This window comes from Adiantum capillus-veneris, chromosome 9 (genome assembly GCF_014529385.1).
Source record: "Adiantum capillus-veneris isolate H3 chromosome 9, ASM1452938v2, whole genome shotgun sequence".
Classification (NCBI taxonomy): domain Eukaryota; kingdom Viridiplantae; phylum Streptophyta; class Polypodiopsida; order Polypodiales; family Pteridaceae; genus Adiantum; species Adiantum capillus-veneris.
The window spans coordinates 98842842-98870024 of NC_140939.1; the positions used below are offsets into that span (position 1 = coordinate 98842842).

Sequence of the window (27183 nt, forward strand, 5' to 3'; positions counted from 1 at the left end):
TACTCTCCCATGAACGAACTTGAAGTAGTGCATCAGGTAATAATTGAACAATGGGAGGTGTCAAATCTTTTGTAATTGCGTGGAGGCTGTCTATGGTAGGTGGAGGTTGTGTAGAAGCTTTCACCTCTATGGATGCATTACATGAGGAGCTAGAAGCTTCATAGAACTCCCCCTTTCCTGAGCTAAGCCAAATAGATTGGTTTTGCCTTGGAACCCAAACTAGTTCTAGAATAGGTGTGTAGCATTATGTGATCTTTCCCTTCCCACGAATCACACGGTTTGACTCACATGGTTTCGTAGTGGATAGGGAAGGACATGATTTACATTTAGGTACCCAAATTTGATCATTTCCATCATAGTAGCCTTGGACTTTTAATAGTTGTTTGGGAATCCAACATGATTTGGTTTTCACCTTCTTAACCTGAGTGGACGCCTTCCTTCGAGGTTTCCTTTGTGAATTAACTTGAACCATAGGGGGGTCGGGTAATGATACCTTGGGGAGCCATTGATATATACCCTTGGTCAGATCACGTGGAGCCTTTGATATAGCATTGTCTGACGTAGCATGGAATTTGAAGCTTCAGAGGGTTGTGCTAGTACTGACAAGGATGTTGTGACTTTTTGGATTGGCAATTATTTGTTGTTTTTTGTGTTATATAGAGGTGAGATTTCAGGTGTTATTCCTTGAGCCATGGGGCCATGAGTTGGTTTTTTTGTCGTGATACTCCCGGTCTCCCAATTGATATTACGTTTGACTATAAACATCCATTTGCACCCCAGCTTTATATTACCCTCCATAGTACCAACAGGCATGACCAAAAATATTTTAACCACAGTTCCATTGTCATAAAATTCTTAGCTAACACCAAACTCCATAGGATAACAAATTATGTTGAGCTCCTGTATCCAATAATGCGTTACATAGTACTCTCTTATAGAGGCTATTTAGTTCAATTGGCTATCATAGGGGTGGCTCAAATTCCAATGAATCATCATCAGTGTCTTCAAAAAATGCTTCCGTGATTCCTAGATTAGCCTCTCATTGGCGTCTAAAACGTTGTTGTCTTTCTTAAGCCTCAACTCTTGCTTGGATCCTTTTAAGCTCTGCCTGTTCTTTGGCTGCTCATGGGTTTGCTAACTCTATTTCCTTAACTATCGTTGGACCGTCATAATATCCATTGCTTCCATCGATAGGTTTTCTTTGAGCATTTGTATACACAACCTTACGTTCCTCTGTGGTGTAGGATTTGAAATGTTCCGGTGCAGAATGTAAGTCTGTGGGGTCCTGTTGTTCTGTGGACTGTGATTGCACTTCCGATTCCTTTTGTTGTTGAGCTAACTCTCGATTTTGTCATCTCCTTACGGTATGGCTCAACTTTGGCTTCTCTATAGCCTCTATTTGTGCAATGTCAATGGGTTGTAGACTACACCACATAACGCTTTCAAGGTATTCACCCCAGTTATCTACCAGCTTCCGATGAGCATATAATTAAGCCATTCTGCGGTAGATTTCTTTTCATTTATTCTAGCATGCACATTTTCTCGATATCATCGCCTCTTATATCTCTTACTCTTCTTGTCAAATTTTTTATTAGGGCCGATCTCTAGTGAAGAGTCACTAGATGAATCGCTACTTGTGTCTTCTGCTCCCTTGGATATATTGTCATCTACGGTACCACTAGGCCTTGAATGGTTTGTCTCCACATTTACACTAAGATTAAACTCAAATTCTTCATCCTCAGAGTCAAATTCAATTGATGATTCTGGCCCCAAATCGTGTGGCTTATAGTATTGTGAGATGCTACTGGTTCCAATGCCAGTCAAACCTTCATTTTGTAGGTCATCAAAAGCTTTATGCATTGCTTCTAGCATATTTAAGGGTACGAGTGGTGGCATGTCATCCCCCTCAAGTGTTACCCAGGTCGTCCCACTGTTTCCCCAAGTGTCTATGGTTGCTACTAAGTGGACCCAATCCACATTGTCCGACTCAATCATCCCACGTAATACATCCATATAAGGAGAATCTTCCCAAACATCGGTGTCCACTTTACATGTGTAACAATACTGCAATGGGGCCGAGTGAATTGTGGTGTCAGATCTATGATCAATTATAGACCTATTTCTTAAAGGATGTGCTCGACCAGATAAAAGATCCACTCAAATCACAGAATCTTGGAACTGCAAGTAGACATGGTTTTTAGACCAATCATACACCATTTTTGCTTCCCTCATGAAAGGACGTCCTAAGATCATCTCAAATGCCATAGTGTGCTTGGAGAAATCCATCACAACAATGAAGGTATTTCTTATTTTATGTCCAAAGACCTTGATCTTGAGATCTTCTAGCATCCTAGTAGGTTTAAACATAGACCCATTGGCCATCTTTACTACTATGGTTGTGATCCCAAGGTGAGGTCTTCCCATAGTTTCCCAGCAATTTTTAGTCACAATGCTAACCCCAACGCCACCATCAAGGATTACCTTCACAGTTAATCCCTTGGTAGTGATTGGTATGGTTGCATTGGATTCATCGCCCTCAAAGTATTGTCCCAACTTGTTAACAGGTATTTCTACAACACGGTTCTCATCTAGGTTGGGTTGTGGATCTAAGTGTTCCTCCTCTATTGGCATCTCCCTAACTCCATCCATTTGTGCAAATTGTGGTAGCCTGACCTTCAGTTCTCCATTGAGGAAAGCTCGAAGAGCTAAGAATAGCTCAGGGTCTCCATATAGTTTGGACATGATGGTGGTTCTAATTTTGAAACCATCAAATCCATCAATTTGGTAATATTTAATGGCACCTTTTGGGCTTCAGTCCCTTGACGTGGGGAAGATGGGATCTCCATTTCTTTGATAGGGTCAAGTAGTCCCTATGTAAACATTCTTTCCAACAAGAAGTGAGTACGCCCACTTTCCCATGACTTTAAGTCACTTTCTTCTTGAATGAAACTAGGTATGGCAAGGGGTCTATGGACTTTGTGAGGTTGTTGTTTCATAGGGAACAATGTGTCTGTAATCTGGATCTACCTAGGTGCTAGTTCTAGATCTCTTTGGGTATCTTCTACCAAACTCCTTAATTTCTTGACTTGCTCAATCTCCTCTGTAGGGTTTGGATAAGTTCGTATCTTCTTCTTGGATCGTGGCCATTGTGGCTCATGACGATCTTCCTTGTGGGTTTCTTTTTTAGTGGTCGTTTTGGTTTCCATGGTTTCACCTGAATTAGAATCCTCTTCAGTGTCATTCATATATACGGGGTCATCACCAATCTCTATGTTGGTCTTTGAACTGGGGTCTGACTTTGTTGCTTTTTGTGATCTCTTTCTTCATGTTTTCTTCTTCTTCTAAGATTGGGCAATTGATGTCGTGTCTCTTTCTTCAAGAATATAGTTTTATTTTTGAAGCATCGATCGTGTGAGTACATTTACTGGTACCACAGGTGTACTTTGTGATGGCTCCTCGATAACCTCAATCAATTCTAATGGCATGATCTTCGGCGCATTTAGATTATTTGAACATTGGGCAATCAAATGATCTATTCCACATCGATTGCACATGAGTATTGTCATTGTAGATGTGCTCACTTGATTGGTTTGCATTAGTGTGGCGTTCTTTTGTAGCCTTATAGGACACTCAACCACACGATGTGGACCTCCACACTCATAGCATTGAAGAGGTGGTCTCTTGGAAGTGTAATTGATATTTTGACCTCTTGCAGCAAGAGCAGCTACTTGATAGACAGGTTTGACTTGTCCCCAATACCTCCATGTAGTATTGTGGAGTTTCTTCAAGCGCATCAATCCCATAGGCAATATTAGGGTCTATATCTTCCTCACATCCTTCCAAACAAGCAATAGATGACTCAAAACCCACTTGATTCACAGAAGTGATTCTTGGCAGATGCGGTGGTTGCGGTCATAGCACTGGAGGTGGTAAGGGTGCTGTTTGAACAAAATTTTGGGCCCTAGGGACCATGTGTTGTGACATTTGTTCAAAATGTGGGGCCGGCATCAATGCAGGTACTCGAGGTGTGTATGTCCATGCTAAGGTTTGTCTATTGGCCATTGCGCGCTTAAATAATATGCAATCCTTAGCTTGATGACCATACCTCCCACAGGCATTGCAATTCCCATTGGATTTTACTCTAAAAGTAGGACATTCAATGGTACTATGCGGACCATAGCATATTGAGAAACATTGTTGCTCCCTTCTTGGATACATATGATTGTTTTGTGGAGCACGATTGTCTCTAAGGCTCTCTTAAATGGCCTTGGTGAGATCTGCTAAAGTCATCTTAGATATCTTTGGCTCCTTAGCAATAGGCTTTAGGGTTATTGGTTGATGCCTCGATGCTTGCAAGCTAGTAGATTTAGGCTCAAGATCCACTCTTTCTCCTTGAATCATTAAATTATCCTCCAATTGGATCGCATTGGTGGTGACTGCTTCCCAAGTGGTGATATCTCTAATGACTAGGCCATTGTAGATATCCTCATGTCGTAATCCCCTAATGAATCTATCAAGAAATTGATTATTATTGAAGAGCTCATTTGGATTACAACGAGAATTCAAATGCTTCACTCGACTAATAAAGTCTCTCACCGACTCTCCTTCCTCTCATTGGGCTTTCTGGAGCTGAGAGGCTACACCCCAAAGCACTCCCTCTTGTATTTATTCTTTCAAGAACAGTCTCCTAAGAGTAGGGTAAATCGTTTTTTCTTCCACCCTTAGGATTCTATATGAATCCCTAGCCTTCCCACTTAAGGTTATACTTAAAGTATTACTCTTATGCAAGTCATTGTGTTCTCCTAAAAGAATCGCATATTTTTTCAAACACTTTGATATGCTTTCTCACATCCCCATCTCCACTAAACTTTTGTGTGAGCTTGGCTATCTTCCTTACTTCTAGGCTCTCTATCAGGCGTGTTACGCATATTCTCAGCAATAGATCGATCGATGGTTTGAGCAAATGCTGCCAAATCTCTTAAATAAGCAGGTATAGTGGTCGCAGGTGCAGGCGCTCCTAGAACTACATGTGGGATGGGTGTTGGCCTTGGCCTTGGCCTTGGCATACGTGTGGTCCTTTAGTCCCATATCTCATATGGTGGTGTACCATGTGGTGGTCTAAAGTTCGTAGGTGTGGCCCTAGGCATAGCCAGTGCCAGATACGACTTGTTATTGCTAAATGGTATGGCCCCACTTGAATAAGAGATCGAATAATGCCATTGTGGAGTGTAAGCCCTTGGCATAATTGGGGGTGTGGGAGCTATGTGGGCATGAGGTGTGACAGATACATAGGCTTAATGCACACCTGTAGGTATTGTTGGGGGCATTGTGCTACTAGGTAGCGGTGCAGTGCTAACAAACGAGGTCCAAGGTGTACTTTTTGTACTCATCACCGGAGTAGGTATCATAGCCGTAGTATCTCCGAGAGACAGATGAGCTAGATTTGGTAAAGTAAAACTACTACTTGTGGGTTCAGACTGTACCAAAACTCCAGGCGACACAATATATGAAGGGTCCATTGGACTCACTGAAGGAGTTTCCATCTGTGATACTGTCGGTTGTCTAGCCTTTCCCGTATCCAAGAATCTCATAAGGCCCATTGAAGGAATGTCAATCCCTCGGTTTTGCCTCTCCGATTGGATGATGCTATGGATGCCATTGTTGCAAATCATCTGTTGCTGCTCCTCCAGACTTGTGGCACTAGAAGTAGATTATACAACTTCTAACCAACCTATATGGTATGTGCAACCCGCGTACAAGTCGGTCAAGGTTTCAATTTGTAGGTCATGCTCTCAATTTTCGTTGAGAAATAACCCTTCTAGGCCCGGCGTACTAGAGGTTTCCCTTGAGGTGGAAGCATTGTTGTTCCCCACAGTTTGACCCACATTGCCTACTAACTCAGGAGCACTTGATTGCTCGATTGCTATGCCTGTTGTCCCAGGGATCTCTCCCTTCATGGCTCAGTGTTATTCTAGGAAACTCTCCATTTCCCTCTCCCTAGCCGCTTGCATATAGTGCTCAACTTCTTGCACCTCCACAAGACTCCTACCATCGGATAGTAGAACTTCGGGGGGTGATTGCTTTGCAGATTCTTCCATGAAAGCAGGGTGCAGGATATCGACGTGGATACTCTTGGGGTGTATAGGCTCCCCTTGAGATACCAAAGGCGAATCTACCTCTCCCTCACCTTTGTTAACTTCACTAGCTGCAGGTTCAGAGCGAGTAGCTCTACTAAAGGTTTCTATAAAGCGACTAAACACACTAGATCCGGGCTGTGGGTCCCAGACAAGTACGTCCACTTCACTAGCCACGCAGGTTCAGAGCAAGTAGCTCTACTAAAGGTTTCTATAAAGCGACTAAACACACTAGATCCAGGTTGTGGGACCCAGACAGATACGTTTTTGTTTACTTGCTCAGGTTTGGTGTAGGATGCCCTTCCATAATATTGTAATCAGATGAAGATTCATTAGCCGCTATGTTTGGGTCTTGGGTTATACTACATTGGGTCCCCACCAAGGACCCGGAACCTAAGGTACGTGGGTATTGAGAACCCGTGTAAGTCAAAGTGTTCGCTAGTTTCTTGGCCTCTAGCACACAACCAGATCACAGATGCATGTGCCTTTGGCACCCTACAAGCGTCGGTGAATACCTTGAAGGCTAACCGCTTGATTTTTTAGGCGTTTTGCACCCTGTTTTCACTCGTTTTTTTATGTCTTTTTACTATCGGTTTTTAGATTACGTGTGATAGCTCAAAACGAGTGTATCTCTCAGGGGTCGTGGTGTGCTTTACAACACAGCGTTCAGTTACCCGAAGCTCTGATGATCCTCAAAAGGGTCGATTTTTACTTAAGTGTGGGACTAAAATAAGTAAGTCCAAAGGGTGATTGAGGCCTGAGCCTCAGTTTGGGCTTGGGCTTGGACTTGGGCAATGTTCCCGATTCCGGTCCTTCGTTTTAAATTAAAACAAATTTTTTTATTTTTTTTATTTTTTTTGGGGGATAAGGTCGTCGCGGTCGTGCCGCGCGTGTACGCACACACACCTAACCTACCTACTTGCAACTGACAGAGCCATTGTTACACACTGTTCAACACAGTACTACAGCAACTAATTAACTAACATTTCTACTTACTGCACCTTACAGATCTAAAATTATAGATCTAATACCTTAAATCTAACACCTTATCAATAGAAAACATTACATTGCAACAGAAAAATGTAACACCTTATTAACAGAAAACAGTACACTGCAACAAAAACAAAGTTCACAAATCCTTCTCAACAGCCACACACCTTCTTTCTCTACCTTTCCTACATCTCACATTGCACCACAAAGCAGCATAGAGTGATTTTCGAGCTTAGTGCAGGGCATCTCCCCAACAGCGGCGTCAAAAATGTGCGCATTTGTCGTACGTGTCAAAGCAAGGGACTTGGCGTACACTATGTGCGAGCCACAAATGGCTGCAAGCACACAACCAAATTAATTTAGCAAGCTCAAGAGAGCAAGGGTGTGTCACTCACTACCCTATGCTCACCTTCGTGGAGGATTCCTCGTCGCGAAGAAGAGGGAGCTACTGTCGTGCCGCGCTCAACCGCCTCGCCGCCGCCGTGCCGTCGCAATGCTCTCTCTCTCTCTCTCTCTCTCTCTCTCTCTCTCTCTCTCTCTCTCTCTCTCTCTCTCTCTCTCTCTCTCTCTCTCTCTCTCTCTCGCGCGCGCGGCATATACACACACCCAAGGAGATGAAGAAGAAGAAGATGGAGATGGAACAAGAGCACTCTTCAATCGTACAAATGAGAGAATGAGTGATTTTTAGCTTTAAGTGACTTTTATATGAGCTCGCCCATTCACACGTGAGCGCCCATGCTTAGCCAACTAACCCTTGAATGTTCCAGTTAGAGTGCACCTCTCATTGGCGATCACTCTTACCCTTTTCTTATTGGACGGACAAACCCGACCCATGTCTACTAGAAGTGGACTCCGGTGGTTAATAGACTCCTTACATATTCTCATGAGTTTGTTTGAGTTCTTGGATGCTATGCACATGTTCATATTCAACCCATGTAACACATTTTTTTATTCCATGTGTCCTTAAGCATCTAACCAAGTTTTCGATATGATTTTGATGTAGTGGCCTTGGGAGCCTTGCTCGAATGGTGCATGATAATACAGACATTTAATGTGCTTTGGTCAATGAGTCACATGAGCTCAAAATTGTGGATGCACCACAAGATCCTAATACCTATGATTGCAAGTTTTATGTCATTAAATACATTGTGCTCCGGGCTATCTTCCACAAGATCCTAATACCTATGATTGCAAGTTTTATGTCATTAAATACATTGTGCTCCGGGCTATCTTCTTCATGCATTGAGTGGATCATACATGGGATTGTCTTCAAAGATTAATAACACTTGATTGTACTACAAGGAGCTTATGGTGGGAGGATTGAGTCACGAAAGAATTGGCTCACAAGAGAGTCGTTTATGCACAATGAAGTATGCCAAGTAAAGCAATAAATGCGTGATTGGTTTAATGTGTGTGGTGCTTTTGGCCCTTTCACTAGCTATAAACTTTTCTCAACTCCCTGACCCAACCTAATCCAATTTACCTTTGCCAATATCAATTTTCCCCATTTTCTCAACTCCGTGACCTAGCCTGCTAACCCAATTTACCTTCGATTTTCCCTATTTTCTCAACTCCCTAACCAGTTTGACCCAATTTACCTTTGCCAATATCAATCGTGACAAGCTTTATCAATAAAAGGTTGTTTTTTGAGAACAACCTTTGTTAGGGCATACACAATTATTTTGTTTCTAGTGAAAAGTATATGTCTTATGCGTTTTCTATATCATCTTATTGCAATAAATCGAAATTGCAATTCTAGTGCAGATAAAAGGCTTGTAGAAAAAGGCATGAAATAGACTACATCTATTGGAAGTAATCCATCAATAAATGTGGACTTCATTCAAACTATAATGTACCAACGTTTTTTTTGGATTCAACTAGGCAATCATGTTTACAAGTTTTAATGAAAGAATCCTCAAAGTCCAGGGGAGGGGGGCAGGCCCTCCCAGCCGCTCATCTACATACCATTCTGAGCCAGAATATTTGTTTCCACCGTTAGATGCTCGCCATGTCACCACGTGGAAAGTTGGAACCAGCCAACAAGATATGCCACTTTCTTGTAGTCTTCTAAGGGCTTTCTAGGCATAATCTAGAATGAGCTTCTCCACAATTCCATGTCGTCCCCTTTCTTCCACACTTTCTAGTTTTCGACATAATAGAATACTAAGGTCAAGAACCAAAAACAAAGTAATGTGTCTATTTCATTCCAACAACTTAAACCATCATCAACAAATGACTTGACTAATATTGCATAATCATGTAGCCGTGGTAAGCCCTAGGCTAAAAGTTCAACAAGTCCATATTGTGTCAAAGTTATACACAAGTCTCAAAGATGTGAGTGTCATACTCACTAGCAATCACGGACTGTTAGTCACAATGAGATTGTTTCTTTGAAGCGATCAACTAGACACATTTAACATGCAGAGGAAGGGGACTTAGGTATAGTGAGAGTTGTTGTGATCCCTAAGATCATAGTACGATACATGCTTATGGATATGCTAATCGCATAGATGAACTTGACATTCAAGATTTTGTCTAATGGATTGCGCTTAATGTAGGATATGTCTAATATGGACATGGAAAGAAGCTCCAGATTCTTTCAGTGGATAAGAGCCTCTCACTTATCTGATTACTAAACCTACTTCTTAAAGGCATGCTCCATTGCCCACAAATTTTGATGCGAGAAATTTATCCCCTCATCTTGGTTGACATTGAAAAAAGGCCGCTTGCATTTATCATTTACCCTCGGGTTGTAAGGTTGGACAAAGATAACCTATGAGCCAACATATGTACAAGAACGGACAAGCGAGAGACAAACATGCAAAATGGGACAAAATGTTAAGCTCACAATGGTACCCTTCTTAAAATCTTGCATCCAAACAACTTTTGAAAGCATTGCAATCCATTTGTGCTCTAAAACCCTCCTAAATCAAGGCAAGGAGATGCAAGATAAAATCAATTACGCATGAGATAAGCGTAAGAGTTGCTTTTGAAGCAAGGCGAAGTACCTTGTGTGCTTATTTGATGTAGCAACATTTGCACTTCTTTTGGTATCATGAAGAACGGTAGGTCTCACAATCAAGTGTAGATGCATGCATGTGAAATCTTTCCTTCAACTTTGACATCTTGTAACATGGCTTCAAACTCCAATATCAAATATGGCATTCATGCAACATGCACTGGCAAGTGATAAAGGTCTACATGGGAGTTGAGTATATGTCCTTCATGAGTGCCCTCAACTTTGATAATCACCTTATCAAGGTCATCAAAACGTTGGACAATCACCTTGAATCCACATCCATGGCTCTTAGATTTCGTTTCTCGTTGCTTGTCCATACTTCTTTGTTGTATGTTGATCCCCAATGACACATGTATTGTTGTATGCACTTGGCTGATACATGCCTCTTTGTTATGTAAGCAAGAAAACCTTTGTTTGATACTTTATCATAGTGTTTGTTAGATGTTGCTCCACCCAAGCCACAACCGTCTCAATTAATGTGATTGGTGGAGTAGTGGTAGACTACTAGCTACAAGAAGGCCTAGAGGATACATCATAGGCAATGGGCTTCCTCTTCAGCATACAGCCACAAGTAATGACCGAATCTTTTATGTAGTCAAGAGATATCCCATGCTTTCTCGTGTCAATGCACCATTCTATCTTGATTGCTTTAATGGTGGCAGCCACTCCCAAGTGTATCTGATGTCTTCAAACTTCAAAGACAATGCGTTGCACTGAAAATGTGTGCCCAATCTTCTATAGCACAAATTTTCAATCTCAACGATTTCAACTTGAAGTATCGTTGTTCCGAGCTTGTAGTTGGACATAGAGATAGATCATCCCTCATTCTATTCCACCTCTTTAAATCCATTATACCTCTCATATCATGTGCTTTAAGAATCAAACATGAGATTGTAATTGTCCCAACCAAAATCCTTCACCACAATAAAGAGTACATCTTCTCATCGAACAAGAAGAATTTCTTTGATGTGTATGCATCCAAGGAATCTCTTGATTCCTCAACATCAAGCAATGAATGTCTAGAAATATTTGCCTCAACACCAAGATTGTCATCTTCAAAGAAGCCGTATGGAGTGAGGTCAAATTCACTTGATTCACCCTCCGTTGTAGTAAAGCTCAAATATTCATTAAATGAGAGACTCATTGCATTGTGTGTCCTATAAAACTAGACAATGCAAGGTTATAGATTATAAGCCCATGCCTACATGCAGGCTTGCTAATGTTGATAACACACGAAAGACAAAGACATTAACAGCTGGCGGCATAAAGGAAACAATTGATGCAAGGTTATCGAGTATAACCCCATGCCTATATGCAAGCTTTGTGATGCTAATCACACTCAAAAGATGGAGACATTGATAGCTAAAAACATCGGGAAAACAATTGATGCAACATGCAGGTTTGCGGATATGGATCACACACAAAAGAGGGAGACACTAGTAGCCAGAGGTATCACGAAAATCGTTACCATAAGGTTGTTGAGTAGATCGTCATGCCTACATGCGAGCCTACTAATGTTAATCACCCACAAAAGAGGGAGACGAATAACTAGAGGCAGCAGCAAAATAGGCATGATTGTCGATCATAACACCGTAACCCCAATGTCTATATGCGGATTTTGGAGACATCGATAGCCAGAGGTAGCAAAAAAAGAGTTGTAACAAAATGTATCATTAAAAAATGTAAGCATCACTACATTATGTCTATATGCAATGGCCACATTAATAGCCAGTGGCAACAAAAAACCAGTTGTCACCAAAGGCATCATCAAATCAGGCAATGTTGTCGTTATAACTCCAATATGTCTGCATGCAAGATAATAGCCAGAGGACATTGACTGGAAAAATCACAAAGTAGCAGGTGAAGCGAAAAAAACCAAAGGAGCACAATGAAAGCACAAGAATCTGGTTCCAATGGACACCCAACTCCAAGCTTGCCTTGCGTCCCTCAAGCCACCCCTTGTTTCTTAGGTTTCTCAAACACCATGCCCATCCTGCGACAACCTTGCGCATCCTTCCCCTGGTCCCCCAAAAATGCAAAAATGCATGGCTGGCGTCATTTCTCTTCACGCACCCTCCTCAATCAAGGGAGTGATTTTTGTGCTGTCCCCAAAGATCGCTCAGATACATGTCAAAACATCAAATCAAGGCACCTAAGATAGTACAAGTGCGAGAAGAAGCTGAGTGGCAAGTATACAAGAAGATTACTGCTTGCTTACTGGATTTGAAGAGCTTGTCTAGTCTTGGCTGTTGAGATGAAGCAGTCTTCATTGTATGTTTCAAGGATGGTGTATTTTTGTGGGATTACATTTACAGTTTTCTGATTTAGGATCTTTTTCAGCAAAGGGACATACAAGCAGCACTCCCACACCAGTTGCTTGGCCAGTTCTCAATACCTTCCGTAACAATTCTTCTTCCCCAATTTGTCAGCACCATTTCCTTTCCTCCATCTATTCCTGCCTCAGTACTTGCCTGCTTTATATGCTTATCAGTACTTTCAGCATTCTTTACTACAAGTCTGGACTCCCAAGGCCACCTAAGGGCATACATACACGTCCGTGCAGACTTCATACACTCCCTGCTTGTTCCTTTTACAAGAATTGTATTTAACAGCACAGACACAACCTTGTAAAGGGTGAGGATTTCAACACATGGCTTTCTCTCCTTTTAGATTTTCCCAAAAGGATGTTATGGCTAACCAAGTAAAGATGGTCATTCGAATTCCCAAGAAGCAGCGACAAGGAAGAACCTCTTGTGCTTGAGGCCCTCACTTCCAATCCCATGAAAAAGCGGCTGCTGCTTCTCTCTGCTCTTTACCTTTGCCACACATCTGGTGTTTACATCGGTTCCTTTGTTGCTTTTAAGTTACTTTTGCCTTGCATGTGAAAAAAACTGGAGCACCATTCTCTAAAAATCTTTCAAGTAATCAAGATAAAGAGAGAGGTATAGAAAATGAAACAATACACAAGTTACACCACTGAAGGTCCTTACATGAGCTTCCGAAGCCTTTCTATTCCCCAACCCATTTAATGCCGCATTACATTGGCCATAGTAGGTCCTTGTTTGTAACACACTGAAAATTTACCTTCCAACATGTTTAAACTTCTCATGCACACTATCTTTCATTGTATACACGCAACATTCATCGTAAATTTCCATTTTATGAATGTTTTACAAAAAATTTCAGTCGCAGAAACCAAACCAAGAGATATAATGCAATAAATCTTGGGATTCGACAGAATAATATGCACCTATTAACCATGATCAACTGTTCATAGATGACGCTGTACTCATGCTGATTCCCTAACGTAGCGGGGATGTTGAAGGCCCACATGCCTCCGGACGGCCATGTCATGGGCTCTTCACCACACATCATCAGCCAATCACCGAGTTGTAACCAGCAGCTAGGAACCCGTTGGGGAACCCAAGAACCCAGCAAAGGAACCTGATAGGCCCATAGCACTTTAGCAGCGGCCCAGGTTGGCAGTAGGCGGTTCTCGGCCCATGATGCAGTCCCAGAGGGTGGCCGCTGACATCGGCGATGGAGCTCAATTATGAAGGGGACAGCCAGAAGTACTTTGACACATGCACTATAAGAAACACCTCCTGCGTCTCCTTCAAGCTGGAGTAATAGTTGACCTTGCCACCTTGAACACTAAATCTGTGTGCCAATCATTGCAAAATAGTTGCGATTCTTACATACAACATAGTCTGGCACAGATTAACTAGGGTTGAACTTGGGCCTCAAGCCCCCACATAAGCATTTTAACCTCACAATAACCTCTCCAAAATGTAGCTCTTATACAACATTGCATATATAGACCTACTTCATACGGCCAGGTCAGACAAACACTTGCGTTTGGATGCCTAAAACAAGACTTCATTCATTCTTCGAGCCGCTCAAACAACTACCTGAATCATTTGAAATAAGTAACAGTGGAAGGGAACCTTTGAGAAACGCACAAAGTTCTCAAGAAACAATAGAAAGAACTAGATCAGAGTGACTGTTGCAGTTTTACCTACTTGCTGACATCAGATAAAACTTAACAGAGTTATCGGATAACAGGCCTGTAAATAGCACATATTCGTCAACTCCAATGTAGCTACGTGAGGTCCACATGGGCAGATTAGTGTCCCACACTTTGTATTGAGCTCACTAAGGTGCAAAATTTGCACCATAGGATGTTAGGGAGTACGCGTCTACCTGAGAGGATGAACTTGCGATGAGACGTTGACATTAACATGAATAATTTCTTGTTCTCACCCACATAGATTCCAACCCTACTAGATGCACCGTTGCCTTCAAGCTCGACTACGTACTAACAGCACAGCTTCTTGTCAAGCACGTAGACTGGATTGTTCATGTCCAAGCTTGTGCTCTCAAGCGAAATGGGGGAGGTGGTTCAGTTCGCTACGTCTGGCAGTACCAGCACACTGAAACTTCCAACGGTTCCACAATCCTCTCCTCTAATCACCATAAGTGCCCCCCCACTTCCAAGATATAATGAACCTGTCCTATAGTTCCGAGATTGACAATGAACCTGCACCCCCCCATGATTCCTTAATTAGGCACTCTACACTGCCTACAGTCTCATTGAAGCTACCTTACCTGACACTCAGAGACCGTGCAAATTTCACAATCAAACAAGTAGACCACTCACTGTAAACAGCCTCTGCAGAGTTCTCCCATACCTGCATAAAACTCTACAGAATATGAGACTCTGCGGCAAAATTAAAGGCAAAATGATTCACAACCATTCAGCAATTAAATGCACACATAATCTTGTGAATACTCAGCACAACATACCACCTGAAACTGGCATAGCAGTGAAGACATACAAAACTGAATGTATGTCAAATACCTAATTAATCCAGGATAGGGACCACAACAAGCAGCTACACATTCCAAATTTGAATCCAAACCTTCTCAGGTGCAAAACTTAGTTGCCTTCCTTGAACCAATTGTTAGTGCAGGCATCTGGCTAGCACTTCAAATATTAGAACGAAGACGACTCCACACACGGCTCAACTCCACACACAGTTCTTGAAAGAAAGCATAGTGTGTACTCAGATTATACGATCCGGAGCTTCACAGCTTCGAGTCTTGTGTCACTCACTGCAACTATGTGACAATTAGAGCAGAGAAAGAGTAAGAAGGTGACTTCGGCTACTTGTTTCCAGCTCAGGGAAGAAAAATCAACAAACTCACAGCCAAGAGACTCCGGTACTGTCTCAAAAGAATGATCCCCTTCCATGCCTCCTACTCCACATGCAAAATCTCCTCTTGGCTAATCGGCCCAGCCAATCTTCTTGGGCCTCTCTGGTTTCTCAAATGAGACGGTCCAACCTTCTTGAAGACAAAAGCCATGTAAATATAAGCTGCATCCCATTCATCATCAGAGAGCCTATCCCTAGAACTGCCATGGCCAAGTGCACCCACAATCTTCATCAATTCTGCAAATATGGGGTTTTTAATGTGTTCATGACAAAATTCATGAAAATTCTTTTTGAAAACAAGCTCCAGCCCATATTCTTCTGCGAGGGCCTGGAAGGTTGGGAAGTGCACTAGCCACTCTGGACAGCTAACTGCATCTTCAAGGTGGAACTGGTACTGAATTCCAAACGGCTCCGATGGCAAGAATTTCTTCTCTTGATACTTGTCACCAAATTCGACGTTGTAACATGAGTTTCCAAACTCTAGGCCATCTGTTTCCCGGAGCTTTCGGACAATCACATTTGCATCAGGCATTGTACCAATAAAATAGCCACCTGGCTTCAAAACAGCTGACACATTCTGCAATGCAACACGGGCTTTCTCTTCACTAGCCCATGAGTAATGCAGAGCAAACTGACAGCTACAGATATCGAAGGGCCCTTCATCTTGAAGTACCTCATCAAGATGAACAGTAAAACAATCCGCATGGATAAGCCGGGCAGGAAAAGAGAAACTTTTGCTTTTGTGGCTTGCATCTCCATTATAGCGTGTGCGAGCATCCTCTATTGATCCTTTGGCAAGGTCAATACCCACATAGTAGCTCACCTTGGCTTTATCCCATTTGATCAAATCACCACCCTTGCCACATGCGATATCAATGACAGAATCGTTCTTCTTTGCATATAATTGAATCAGAACACTCTTGATCCAATTATTCAGCTTCTTGAGGTGGATTATGGGGCTGGCCTCTCTCTCTTGAACTGTCTGGTTAGATCGGTTGCTGTAATGTTCGGCTATGAGTTGCTGGCTATCATCGTTGGCTGGAAGCTCATCGTAGGTCCGAGGCAACTTCGCAGGTGGAGGAAGCAGGGGCTCATTCAATACGCTACGTTTCTTATGCCTATGAGAGCTCATGTTCCGGTGTTAAAATGGGCACCTGCAGAAACCCTAAAATTAAAGACGGGCACCTGCGCAGAGAATCGTCACGGCAGTAGAGCACTGCTTTGCCCTGCGAAAACCCGGTAGTCTTCCAACTGAACGAAAAGCTAACTTTGCAAATCAATTTCTAAACCATGATTTCCAAAGAAACCCACGCCAAAAATAATGTTAAAATTAACTACAGTGCTTCGTTAGCCGCATCTATCTATAGGGTAAAAGCCCCTACTGAAGGACAGCGAGATTATGCGCAGTGCTACGAGAGCTATGGAGCATGAAAGGGAGCAAGGATGTGGGCAAAAGAAGCGCTTTGACACCCTCTCTCAAGCGAAATAGGCGCCAAGCGATGCGGTGAAGCACACAGATTTTTCGACGCATATTCGCAGATCTCGATGCAAAAACGAAGCCCCAAAATAAAAGTCCAGCTTCCCCCTGTAAAAGACCACTTGAGCATGGGGTTTGAACTCGCATCCCCGCGAATAGAAATGCGCCAAGTCAGGTTGCGATGTCCATCTACTCAAGCTACATGGTGTGTATGTGGGGGGGAGACATGTACTACATATGGAGACTGTCCCGTTATTGGGACCTTTACCCTATCTTCTATACTATTATAAAAAGGGGAGGGATCCCCCCCCCCCCCCCACACGTGGCAAAAGCAGGTTGCTTCGGCTGTGTGCCCTGCGCCTCCCAGTTGAACAGTGCGTGACACACACACACACACACACACACACACACACACACACACACGCACATGGAGAGAGGCGGCCGCCCAGACTAGTTTGTATCAAATTGAAGTGATTGCAAGGGTAAGAGAAAACAAGAGCCTAGAAGAGAAAAGCTTGAGGGGAGAGAGAGAGAGAGATTGTGCTTTGTTTTCCACAATCCTATTAACTTAAGTTGACACCGTCCTGTGTTTACAACGCCATGATATTCATGTCCAAATTTTGATATGTTTAAACATGTCCCTAGCTTTTAGATTGTATTAATTCTTTGATTCGATCTCTCTTTATTGTGCGCATTCTTGTCAATTGTCTAAGTGTGGTTGTGTCATTTGAAGATTCAACAAGAGTATATATATCCTTGGAGAAGAAAATGTGGTTGGGGGGGGGGGGGGGGGGGAGAGAGAGAGAGAGAGAGAGAGCTTGATACCTTTCACCAAAGCAAGTTTTGTTGTTTCTTAATTGGTACAGTCGCTAATATGTTACGATCGTGATGCCCCAATTTTGAGTCGTGTACCCCGCAAAAGAGCCATAAGAAGAGTTAGAATTTATATAAAGTGATGATATGGATCATTTGTGTTCACCTGTAGATATTGTTCCCTTTTTATGTTTGGAAGTTTTTTTTAATAAAAAAAAAACATGCAAGTCTCCTTGCATGGGGGAGTTTGCAGAGTCCTCCTAAATTTTCAAAATACAAGAGACATGCCATTCCCATAGCAGCATGCAATTTTCAGTGCATTCATTTCACAGCGTTCTCAGCGATCAAGAGTAAAATGTGGTAGTTCTTACTCACCGCACAATCAGATATCTTGTGGTTGTGAATGTATAGGAGTTGTGGCGGGCTTCTTGATACATTGGCTGCAATGAAACATAATAACATCATAAAGGTCTAAAATTTAAGTAGGATGCATGAAACTTTTTTATTACTATAAATATTTTACAATTAAAATAAAAACAATTTGTGAGTTATATTTGCACCAATCTGTAACATTTAATGGCCTAAAAACTTGTGTGTAGCGGAAATTAGCATGAACATAGTGGGCATTTCATTAGAATAGATTCCTAATGAGAATTACAAGAGTGCTTGGGTGGAGAGAGCAACAAAAAGCATAACACCTAGTTAGATAGCATGAACAATACTTTCAAAAGAGAGAGAAATTAAGCTATTCACAACAGGTGAGGACCGGATTTACATGGAGCCGGTCCCCCCTCCAAAAGGCTTTGTATTATGGTTTCTCCCATCAAGAGAGATATGTACAATACAATTCTTTGTGTTCCTTCAAGACTAGCTAGTGCAATGATGATGAAAGCTTCATGCACTAAGCAAAACACTTCTCAAACACAACATCAATTCTCCCCGGTCTCAGACCCAAGACCTCACACACCTTCAAAGATGGTAAAGCTAGCAGGGTATGAGAGCTAGGCCATGTGTCCCTCATTCCCTTTGTGTAAAGGGAGCTTGTGTGTGTGTGTGTGACTTTCTCTCTCATCCCTACAATCAAGGCTTGCCCCCTCCTATGTAGGGATTTGTAAAGACTTTTGGGACACAAGCATCCAATTCCCCCCATGGTTGACCTTTGGACACAACCTTTGAATTTTGGAACCTTAGCATTTTGGAAGTCTTAATGGGCTGAACCTTAGGGTCTTTTTAGCCCATTGTTGCACATGGCTCTTTTTCAGATGGCCCCCCCTTTGGATCCCGATTTTCCCTCCTTTGGATCCCTAATGTGGTCGGTCTGCTAGTTTAACCAATATTCTAGCTTTTTCTCCCCTGGCACTTCCCCATATTAAATGATCAGTTTAACATGAGAAAATCATTTAGGAGAATTACATATTGATTATTATGACATTACCTCTCTCTTGAAATCATAGTCGTCCTGGACTATGGTGTAGAGAAGATAAAGCATATTCATGAGTCCTTTTCTTAGCGGGTAGAGGATCCCTATGTTACCCTACGACATCATTCCACAATGGATGACTAGTCCATTTGGCGCTTGAGAGCCTGAGGCTGCCGCAAGCATGTTTGCACATTAGTCTTATCAATCTTCCATAGTAGAGTGACAAGCTCTACTTGGTGTTTGGGAGACGTCGTCTCCGCAAACTTGATCTAAGCATGCATACTACTTCATTTTTGTGCACAATAAAGAAAAAGAGAGTCTTATAAGACAAAAACTTTGTTCATTTTTAACATTTTATACATTTGCTTACTCTTGGGAAGCATTGTAAGCATTGACAAGGTTTAGGTTATCCTTTAATTGTATGCCTTGCATCCATCTTCAAAAGGATAATTCTTAAACTTAATAAGATATCGTCGGATATTCTTACCGCCTCTTAGTACCTTGTCTTCATGTCGGAGAATGGACTCAGGCTGCAGCACCTCCTCTTGGTCCTCGGTCTCCGATGGGTCTTCAGTAGTTGGTTCTTGAGGTGGCTCTCCTTTGTAAGGCTTTAATAGGCTCACATGGAAAGCATTGTGTATGAGCCAATGATTGGGCAACTTGAGTTGATAGGCCATCTCATTAATTGGCCTAAGCCTTCTGGAAGGGACCATAGTACCTTTTTGCTAGTTTAGCATAGTACTTTTGGTGTCCCGTAGGATTCTTGCCCGTCGTGTGCCTTAATCGAGCCTTAGGGAATTTTAATAAGACCCAATCATTTTCTTTAAAGGCTTGGGCTCTTATGTGCTTGTCAGCAGCAGCAGCCTTTTGCCTTTGTTGTGAGATAGAGATAGCATCCTTAATCTTTTGAAAAGATTCTTGTAGGTCTCGGCTATACTCATCTGCAGCAAAGATCTTCCCATGTACCTTAAGTAGCAAGGGACTTTTTGATCTTCCCTCAATTACCTCGAAAGGTGCTTTTCCCGTGGAAGTATGTACAGTGTTATTGTAAGCATACTCCACTAAGGGTAAGTACTTCTCCCATTGGGATCTTTGATCTACTTCCGTTACATAGGCTTTTTGCAAAGGAGAATTGTTAGGTTAGCTATTTCACTTTGGCCATCCATTTGTGGATGATAGGCCGAAGAGAAGTTTAGCCTTGTCCCTAAATTCTCAAAGAGACCCTTCCAGAAATTACTGGTCATTCTAGGATCTCTACCTGACACTATGGACATTGGCAAGCCATGGTACTTGAAAATTTGTGAAATGAAGAGGGTTGCCATTTGATGGGCTTTGATAGTCTTTTTGATAGGTATAAAATGAGCTTGTTTACTGAACCTGTCTACTATCGTCCATATTCCCGTATTCCCATGGATAGACTTAGGCAATCCAAAGATAAAATCCATGGGTATGCTCTCCCATGGTGAATTAGGGATTGGCAAGGGTTGAAGCAATCCAAGTTGCTTCCCTCTATCAAATTTTGTCTTTTGGCATACCACACATTTAGAAACATACTCTTGTATGTTCACTTTCATGGTAGGCCATTAGAAATATGTTTCAATTCCCTTTAAGGTAGACTGAATCCCTCTATGCCCCGCGTAAGGTGGAGCATGAGATTCATACATTACTTTCTCACGTAGTGAGTTAGTAACACATAGTCTATTGCCGTAGAGAAGATAACCATCTTGTAAAGTAAATGGTTCTTCTTTCTTCCCTAATGCAAGGGCTAAAATCACATCTCTAAAATCGGGATCAATAGCATACTCATCTATCATTGAAGATAGATCATTGTGAGTTGCTATGGAAACCGCATTCACTCTTGGCCGCCTTGAGAGTGCATCAGCTACTTGATTATGCTTGCCAGCAATGTGAGCAATATGAAAATGAAATTGCGAAAGGAAATTTGCCCACCCCATTTGTTTGTCGGAGAGCTTGGTGTGCGTCATGAAGTACTTAAGACTTTGGTGATCCGTTCGCAGAATGAAAGGAGTCCCCAATAAATAGTGCTTCCAGGAGTCTAAGGCATGTAGAACTGCAAGGAGTTCCTTTTCATATATGCCTAGAGCTTGCTCAACAGGGTCGAGCCTTCGACTTTCATAGCCTATGGCGTGCCCTTCTTGAAGCAAAACAGCTCCAAGGAAATCACCACAAGCATCACATTGGACCTCAAATGGTTTTGAGAGATCCGGTAGTGTAAGCATAGGTTGAGAGATAAGCTTTTCGAAAGCATTGTTCTCCTTAGCAGACCATGTATACCTAACGCTTTTCTTTGTTAGGTCATGTAATGGTCCCACAATTTGTGAGAACTTTTCTATGAAGCGTCTATAGTATGCACACATACCTATAAAGCTTCTTAGTTCATGAAGATTCTTTGGTTTAGGCCATCCTTTTATTACCTCTAACTTTGATGGATCCATTTGGATGCCATCTTGAGAGATAATGTGACCTAAATATTGAATCTCTTGCAAGAAAAATTCAATTTTCTTTCGATTAACATAAAGTTTATTCTCTCTTAAAACTTGAAATATTACCTGGAGGTGTTGCTTGTGTTCGTCTAATGAATTAGAGTAGATGATAATATCATCAAATAACACTCCAGTGAAGGTTCGATGAGGCCTGAACAACTTCTCCATCAAGCGGTTGAATGTGGCTGGTGCATTGGTCAAGCCAAAAGGCATGACAATGTATTCGTAAAGACCAAATGTGGTGCAAATTGCGGTCTTTACAATGTCTTGATCAACTATCCTTATTTGATGATAGCCACTTTTTAGGTCAATCCTACTGAAGTAGGTCGATCCTTGTAGCTTATCAAATAGGTCTTCTACCCGTGGAACGGGAAACCTATTATTGATTGTGATCCTATTTAGTGCTCTATAGTCGACACACATACGATATGTGCCGTCTTTGTTTTGCACTAATAGCACAGGTGAGCAAAATGGAGATGAGCTAGGCCTAACCATGCCCTTCTTAACTAACTCATGCACTTGCCGCATAATCTCCTCTTGTTGAGCTTGAGAAACTCTATAAGGAGGTTTGATAGACGATGAACTTCCTCGAAGAAGTTCAATTGCATGGTCACCATTACCTCGTTTAGGAGGTAGCTCACAAGGGATTTCGTCAATAAAAACATCTTGAAACCCCTTGAGAAAATTGGATAACTCTAATTCCTTTTGGTTGCTTTTATTTTCTTTTGCTAAAGCATTAGGTTCATTTTGAGAATCTTTAACAAAAATCATGTACACGGAAATAGAGCTCTTTATTGACTTGTTGAAAGATGGTGTATGTACAATGGGGATAGTGTTACCCATTTCCTTAGCATCTATATACATGTCTTTTTCCCTGAACTTAAAGGAGATTCTCCTTTCAGGGAATTTAACATTGGCAGCCAGGCGATCAAACCATGGTGCCCCTAGGTTACATCCTCATGCTTGAGAGGAGATATAAAGAAGTCCTCTTTGTCCACATAGCTTTGGACATGAAGCTTCAATTTCCCGATTAAGGGAGTGACTGAAGCTTCTTGCCCCTTGAAAGCACTGTCTGCGGGTAGGACATCTCCCATCTCGTAGGCTTGTATGCCTAGCTTGGTGGCCAAATCTATAGATATAAAATTGTGAGTAGAACCAGGGTCAAAGAGAATAAAAGCATCATGTTCTCTTACCTTTCCCCAAGCATGGCATAGAGGAGATCCTTTGTGGTGAGTTTGGTGAGTCTCCTCCTCTTGGATTTCAACCAAGGTAGCTCTAGGAGGATCTTGGAGGTTGTTCTTTTGGGGACAAGCGCGGTACGCATGCCCTTGTTCGCCGCACTTGAAACACCGGTTATCCTTGCGATAACGCTCAAGCTCTTCAGGAGAGAGTTTGTTTTTACCTTTGTAAACTCCCTTCTCTTTAGCTTTGTTGGAGTTGCCCTTAGGAGGCTTTTGGACATTGTCCTTCCTCTTAGGCTCATTGGAACCCTTGTTTTCTGTGGGCTTATTATTTCTTTTAGTCCCCGTTTGGAAATTGATTCGAGAGGCCACCATAGTATGGTGTATTACCGCCGATATGGTACGTGGCCTTTGGGAGTTGACATACGCCGCCATTTCTTCGGTTAAGCCCGCACAAAATTGTTGCTTTTGCTCTCCAAAATCTAACTTTTTGAAGACATTGGCTTTGATTTGTAGGTCCCAAAACTTGTCTACATATTTGTGGATGGATTCATAGGGAGAGAGCTTTAAGTTTCACCATTTGGTGAGTACTTTGTCTTTGGCATCGGTGGCAAAAAACTGCTTCATAATGGAATCTCTTAAAGCTTTCCATGTTCGCGGAGCTTCACCGTTGGCTCGTAGGCTAGACCACCATTGCCTGGAGGACTTTTGAAAGTGCATAGCTACATGGAGTAGCTTAGAGGACTCCGTGAAGCCCTCATCTCCAAACGCCGCATCAAATTGTTGGATAAAGGCCAAGACTTTGTCCGTAGCACCAAGGTGCCATCATAGGTAAGGAAAGAGATGCTCTTCCCTCCCTCTTTGAGCTTGGACGACGTCTTCCATGCGGCATAGGATTTCCTATGGCCTCTTCTTTTTGATGATTCAAAGGTTGCACCATCACTTTCTTCAGAAGGTGAAGAATTTGAGGAAGGTGGAGGAGTGGGTGACCTCTTTCTCGCCTTTTTCTTGTCTGGATCTTCGTCGTCTTCACCATCACTTTCATAAGAGGAAGAGGATGAAGAAGATGGAGAAGAGGGTGTCCTCTTTCTCTCCTTTTTCTTCTCTTTTTTTTTTTATCATCCCTCTTTGAATTATGGTGTGGAGAATGGTGTGATGGTCTTCTCCGCTTTGGTGGTGATGGAGAGCGTTTAGCCCGCCGTCTTCGTGGAGCCATCTCCGCCGAGGTGGCGGGAGACTCACTTCTTTCTCATTCCTTCGGTGGAGGCTCTTGAGTTCTCCTTTGGGAAGGAGATGCATCATCAAGAAGTAAATTCTTGAGCCCTTTGTATGGATTCTCTTCTTCTTCCGGAATCGGAGAGAGAACTCTTTTGGAAGTCTCACAAGGAGGCTTCCTAGGTGTTCTCTTGTCATGGTGGTGAGCTTGGAGAATCCCATGAGCACAGAGCTGCCGTTGCACTTCACTTTGGAGAGAGGGATTGCTCATGGCTTGTTGAAGCCTAGAAACAAGATAGTTAACAAGCATCGGAGCATCATTAGTATCTTGCTCATTAGCAAAATCAAAGTTATCAACATTAATTTCACTCTCTTTACTATTGTCAGCCATTCTAACAACTTTTAGGTGTACTTTGGCACTTCAAGGCCTAGTTGCTACTCCTCTTTGCCCCTTTAGAAAAAGCACTCAAGCTACTGTACCCGTGGCTCGAATACCATTAATTGCAAGGAATAGAAGAGAGGGTCGTTCAACACCAAAACAGCACCGGCTCCTGTCAAGCTTCTAATAGCTCAATAGTGGTGCCGTAGGCAAGCCCCGTAGGACTCCACTATTAAGACCATAGCTCTCGACGGTGATGCCCCATTAGCTGTACGAAGGCAGGCGCACTGCAAGGCTGAAAAATCCCTATTCTACTTACTCACATGCAATTAATAATACCAACCATTTATAGCTAGCTTGAGGACCTCCCTTCTTGAGCAAGAAAAGAGAAACCTTGTGCTCTGATACCAATGTAACATTTAATGGCCTAAAAAATTGTGTGTAGTGGAAATTAGCATGAACATAGTGGGCATTTCAGTAGAATAGATTTCTAATGAGAATTACAAGAGTGCTTGGGTGGAGACAGCACCAAAAAGCATAACACCTAGTTAGATAGCATGAACAATACTTTCAAAAGAGAGAGAAATTAAGCTATTGACAAAAGTTGAGGACCGGATTTACATGGAGCCGGTCCCCCCTCCAAAAGGCTTTGTATTATGGTTTCTTCCATCAAGAGAGACATTGTACAATACAATTCTTTGTGTTCCTTCAAGACTAGCTAGTGCAATGATGATGAAAGCTTCATGCACTAAGCAAAACACTTATCAAACACAACATCAATTCTCCCTGGTCTCAGACCCAAGACCTCACACACCTTTGAAGATGGTGAGAGCTAGCAGGGTATGCGAGTAGATTGAGAGGAAGTAGGAGTATTCTTACGAGAAAGATGTACATCTCCTCACATAATCACTCATATTAGCATAGCTTAGCTTAGTAATTAGCATGGTAGAGGAGATGAGCATGCATTCAAGCTTGTCTCTTGGTTGGATTTGCATCACAAATCCAAGAGTTGTTGTTGTAGGCCTCCCTTCTCACAAGCTTGGAGTAGGTGGTAAGCTTTCCATTAAAGCTTGAGAAGGAGAGAGAGTCTTCTTTACTTCACACATGAGATTGTGTGAGTGTGTGTGTGTGATAATTCCTTGCAAAAATCAGCCCCCTCTCTCTCTTGGTCGACCCCTCTTGCTATTTGCTCATGCTACCCTCTCATTGGACCTCCCTAGGGCTAGCCAATGACAATTAAGCAGCATAAGTGATAGCCTTCTGACATGTGTCCCCCTTTCCCCTTTTGTGAGAGCTTTAGGTAATTTAATAATTCAACTAAACTCTCATTGGACCCCTTTGCCTCCTAGCCAATAGGAATCAGGCAAGCCATTGGGCTGTTGAATGCTCATTGGACCCCTTGGGAGACTGTCCAATAGTCTTCTAGAGGGCTTAATTCTCATTGGTTCTTTTATTAAGTGTTTTTAAATTAATTAAACTAGATTTACTCTAGCCTAATGTCATTGGTCCACCTCCAAGGCCATCCAATAGGAATTGGGTACACCTTGTGGGCATCTGGCCTAGGGAGCTGACATGTGTCCCTCATTTCCTTTTTGTAAAGGGAGCTTGTGTGTGTGTGTGTGCGACTTTATCTCTCATCCCCTACAAGCAAGGCTCGCCCCCTCCTATGTAGGGATTTATAAAGACTTTTGGGACACACACAAAGCATCCAATTCCCCCCATGGTTGACCTTTGGAGACAACCTTTGAATTTTGGAACCCTAGAATTTTGGAAGTCTTAATGGGCTTAACCTTAGGGTCTTTTTAGCCCATTGTTGCACATGGCTCTTTTGCAGATGCCCCCCCCTTTGGATCCCAATTTTCCCTCCTTTGGATCCCTACTGTGGCTGGTTTGCTAGCTTAACCAATATTCTAGCTTTTTCTCCCCTGGCACTTCCCCATATTAAATGATCAGTTTAACATGAGAAAATCATTTAGGAGAATTGGATATTGATTATTATGACAAATCCAAGTACAATGCTATTTTACAACAAGGCTTCGTCGGTTTTTATGACGATGTCAATGACAGAACTCTGACTTTGTATCAAAGCTTGCTTGCAATAACAGAGTTGGATATATGTTAGCTCTCACGCACATTCCTATCACCTAAGACGGACGCCGTATTATTTATATGGTAGAGTCAGGTACCGGGCTTGTCGGTCCAATAGGAAAAAGGTAAGAGTGATCGCCAATGAGAGGTGCACTCTAATTGGAACATTCAAGGGATTAGTTGGCTAAGCATGGGCACCCAAGTGTGAATGGGGCGAGCTCATATAAAGGTCAACTAAACCTAAAATTCCCTCATTCTCTCATTTGTGCAATTGAAGAGTGCTCTTGCTCCATGTCTGTCTTCTTCTTCTTCATCATCTCCTTGTGTGTGTGTGTATGCGTGAGAGAGAGAGAGAGAGAGAGAGAGAGAGAGAGAGTGTGTGTGTGTGTGTGTGTGATCGAGCATTGCGACGGTGGCACGACGGTGGTGAGGCGGTTGAGCGCGGCGTAGCGGCGTCTCCCTCTTCTTCGCGGCGAGGAATCCTCCACAATAGCAAGCGTAGAGCGGTGAGTGACACGCCATCGTCATCTTTGAGCTTACTAGTTTAGGTTAGTTGCATCTTTGAGCTTACTAGTTTAGGTTAGTTGCATGCTTGGAGCCATTTGTGGCTTGCACACAGTGTATTGGCAAGTCCCTTGCATTGACATGTGCGACAGACGCGCACATTTTTGACGCCATTGTCGGGGAATGCCATACATTAAGCTTGAATGGCACTCTGTGCTTCTTTGTGGTGCAATTTCAATTGTA

At 42.5% G+C, this 27183-nt stretch overlaps 1 protein-coding gene across 1 annotated transcript; it reads right to left on the reverse strand.

The window, feature by feature from the left end:
- Window positions 1–14874: 14874 nt before the first annotated feature.
- LOC147450879 (mRNA cap guanine-N(7) methyltransferase 1-like) lies at window positions 14875–16661 on the reverse strand. The gene has a single exon (XM_086519875.1). It carries the CDS (start codon window positions 16489–16491, stop codon window positions 15403–15405), a length of 1089 nt encoding a protein of 362 aa, XP_086376001.1. The 5' UTR covers window positions 16492–16661; the 3' UTR covers window positions 14875–15402.
- Window positions 16662–27183: the final 10522 nt, after the last annotated feature.